This window comes from Etheostoma spectabile, unplaced genomic scaffold (assembly GCF_008692095.1).
Source record: "Etheostoma spectabile isolate EspeVRDwgs_2016 unplaced genomic scaffold, UIUC_Espe_1.0 scaffold273, whole genome shotgun sequence".
Classification (NCBI taxonomy): Eukaryota; Metazoa; Chordata; class Actinopteri; order Perciformes; family Percidae; genus Etheostoma; species Etheostoma spectabile.
This window is the reverse complement of record NW_022605577.1, coordinates 371,279-374,967: the sequence shown is the minus strand read 5'-3', so window position 1 is coordinate 374,967 and position 3,689 is coordinate 371,279. Positions and strand designations below refer to the sequence as shown.

General features: G+C 41.4%; 1 protein-coding gene across 1 annotated transcript in view; it reads left to right on the top strand.

Annotated features, from left to right (window-relative positions):
* The window catches only part of ctsf (cathepsin F), a gene marked incomplete at its 5' end in the record, with an annotated part of 11,054 nt that overhangs the window by 4,651 nt on the left and 2,714 nt on the right, over window positions 1–3,689 (top strand). The window contains 8 exon segments of the mRNA XM_032510840.1: window positions 1,084–1,197; window positions 1,316–1,464; window positions 1,581–1,677; window positions 1,825–1,905; window positions 2,087–2,206; window positions 2,477–2,541; window positions 3,203–3,293; window positions 3,376–3,434. Of these exon segments, the coding sequence (XP_032366731.1) occupies window positions 1,084–1,197; window positions 1,316–1,464; window positions 1,581–1,677; window positions 1,825–1,905; window positions 2,087–2,206; window positions 2,477–2,541; window positions 3,203–3,293; window positions 3,376–3,434 (776 nt within the window).

Sequence of the window (3,689 nt, the reverse complement as noted above, 5' to 3'; positions counted from 1 at the left end):
ACTGAAATAAAACCATGCCAATCTCTAGGTAAATATAAATATCTGCCTGTCTCTATGGGAATCTAACATAGGGGTGTTTATACTCATGTGTTTTGCAACTATTAAATAAAATGTAAAAAGGTAGACTGATTTCATGAAATGGCGTATGTATGACACACCAATATGTATGGCATTATCAGTTAGTCATCAAGACGCATTATCGCTTTTTAGCGTGTGTATCAACCATTGACTTAAATTACCTCGCAATTGTGTGGGAATTTACGCCGTAGCGAGTAGTATGAATAGGGCGAAAATCTTCGTAGGCAGGTTGGTTGGGGGGGTGGATGGGTAAAACACAGGACTTTTACCCAGGAGACCGGGGATCACGTTGATTCCCAAACTCAACCGTTGCTTTCTTCTTTCACTAAAGCCAACCCCGTTGTTCTTTTCCTAAACTCAGCCAATTATTCTTTTCCTAAACCCAACCCTAACCCTGTTGTGCTTTTCCTAAACTCAGCCAGTTAGTATTTTCCTAAACCCAACCCAAACCCCATTGTTCTTTTCCTATACTCAACCCCATTATTCTTTTCCTAAACTCAACCAGTTATTCTTTTCCTAAACCCAACCAGGTAGTCTTTTCCTAAACTCAACCCAAACCCCGTTATTCTTTTCCTAAACTCAACCAGTTATTCTTTTCCTAAACCCAACCTCAACCCTGTTGTTCTTTTCCTAAACTCAACCAGTTATTCTTTTCCTAAACCCAACCCTGTTGTTCTTTTCCTAAACTCAACCAGTTATTCTTTTCCTAAACCCAACCCCAACCCTGTTGTTCTTTTGTTAAACCCAACCCAGTATGATGTTTCCTAAACTCAACCGTCATGGCGTGTATGTTTTTGCCTGCTGTATACAGCGTAGACATACACGCGGAAAAGCTTAAAATGCGTACAGATAACACACCACTTGGCTTAAGAAAGTGTGTGTGTAGGTTTACGTGAAGTCATGATATCACGTTGAATAAGGGAATGAACAAGGCAGTTAATTCTTTTACCTGTAAGTGCCAAATATTTTTTCTAAATGTGTTTTATTTGACTTTTGATCCTGCAGAGGCAGATCATCGTCTGCGCATCTTCCACCAGAACCTGAAAACTGCAGAGAAGCTCCAGTCTTTGGATCAAGGTTCGGCTGAGTACGGAGTCACCAAGTTCAGCGACCTAACTGGTACGTGTCTGCATGTGTGCACATTTGTATTTCCACACAGTTTCCAATGAGGAAATGTTGCTGTTGCATCACTTCTTTAAAAAAATATGTTGACGGCTCTCCTTCGTTTTTTCTCCAGAGGAAGAGTTTCGCTCTGCATACCTGAACCCACTACTGAGTCAATGGACTCTTCATCGACCAATGAAGCCGGCCTCCCCTGCCCGAGGCCCCGCCCCAGCCAGCTGGGATTGGCGGGATCACGGAGCTGTCAGTTCCGTTAAGAACCAGGTACCAACAAACAGATTTATTTATAGGGCAGTCATACTGAACAGCATGTAACTAATGAATAAATTATACATCCTGCCTACTGTGTGTGTGTGTGTCTGTGTGTGTGTGTGTTGCAGGGTATGTGTGGATCCTGCTGGGCATTTTCTGTGACAGGCAACATTGAAGGCCAGTGGTTCCTAAAAAATGGGTCGCTGCTGTCACTCTCTGAACAAGGTAACACACACACACACACACACACACACACACGCCCAAACACAAATGATACATAATTCAATAACTTTTTCCTGCTGAAAACTATCACTGCTTATATTTTCAGATAAACTCCATGATTTGATTGGTTCATTGATTTGTCCTTCACAGAGCTGGTTGACTGCGATGGGCTGGACCAGGCATGCAGAGGAGGGCTGCCGTCAAACGCTTATGAAGCTATTGAGAAGCTGGGTAAGAAAGACATGGGGGGAGGACACGTGATGTGTGCAACCATTTTAAAACATCTTAGCTTGCTATTCCCATTTTATTTGTGTAATGACTCTCAGGAGCCTGCAAAAACATACATGTGATTTATGCTGATTCTGAGAGCAAACCCAAACCTTCCAATCATCATACTTCATGTATTGTTTAGGTGGCCTTGAGACAGAGACTGACTACTCCTACACCGGGAAGAAGCAGAGGTGCGACTTCACCACCATGAAGGTGGCTGCCTACATCAACAGCTCTGTGGAGCTGTCCAAAGATGAGAAGGGTGAGTGGGCTGAGCCAATGGAGGGGGTGGGGGGGTTAAGAAGGAAGGGAAGACAAAGCACTGACAAACATGTCAACATGTAATATTAATTTAAAAAAAAGACACACCGAGAAGCTTTACTTTTACTGAAAGTAAACTAATTAGATATAATGTAATGAAGTAATTTGGAGATAAATGGCTGTTGGGTTTGCAGGTATGTCAACTGTTGCAAAAAAGAAAACTGTAGCAGTTTGAAACAGCTTTTAAATGGATTTTTGTTTTCTCCTTTAGAAATTGCAGCTTGGTTGGCTGAGAATGGACCAATCTCTGTTGCATTGAATGCCTTTGCCATGCAAGTAAGTAGTTCTGTCCACCTCAGAAATTACTGAATCAATACAAAATACAAAACACTTAACACACTGCCATCACCTCTATGTAAAATATACATTAAAGGTGCTCTAAGTGATGTTGGATGACGTTACTTCTCGTTGACGTTCAAAGTATTTTCAAACAAAACAAGACTAGCTTGCCCCGTCCCTCCTCCTCATCCCGTCCCCTTCCTTCTGTGCTTCCGTGCACTAAACCCCCCCCCCCAAATCCTTCTAGTCAATTATTGGCTGGAACACTGTTTCTGTATGCTTCGTGGTGCAGGTGGGCACAGTTTGTTTTTGTTGGCGTTTGTAGACCTTGAGTTGTCTACAGAGACCTCGTTTTTTACAGTGTGGTCTGGGGACAGGCAGATATCAGATAGTGAAGAGATGTTTTTTACAGTGTGGTCTGGGGACATTCAGCTAGCAGATAGTGAGGAGATGTTTTTACAGTGTGTTCAGGGGACATGCAGCTAGCAGATAGTGAGATGTTTGGTGTATGTGACAACAAATGTAGTCTAAAATACGCGTGACATGGCTTAGAGCACCTTTTAAGAGATAACCTCATGTACATTTTTGTTTTCACTAGAATGTAATCATCAGCATACAATCAGATTTCATTATTTTTTTTTCTCTTTTTAAATCTTAGTTCTACAGGAAGGGTGTGTCTCACCCTTTGAAGATCTTCTGCAACTCTTGGATGATCGACCACGCTGTGCTGCTGGTGGGATTCGGAGAACGTAGGTTTTTATTTTAACCTGTTTTTATCTTGGCTTCATTTACCCAGTTCATACGCTTGTATTAATGCTTCTGTGCTTTCAGGTCAAAGTATCCCATTCTGGGCCATCAAAAACAGCTGGGGAGAGGATTATGGAGAGCAGGTAAGTGGATTAGAGAAAGGTTGAAAGAGACTTTAATAGTATAACAAAACACTACTTGATTCTTCTTGAATATCATAACCAAGCCCCACATACTTATTTTTAATAATTACAGCTCTCACTAGAATTTCTTGAATGAACAGGAAGATAAGTAAAAACCATAGACTAAAACTAAACATACTAAAATAAAAAAAGTTGCCACTCTTACATTTGATACAGGAAGACCTTAAAGGTCCCATGGCATGAACATTTCACTTT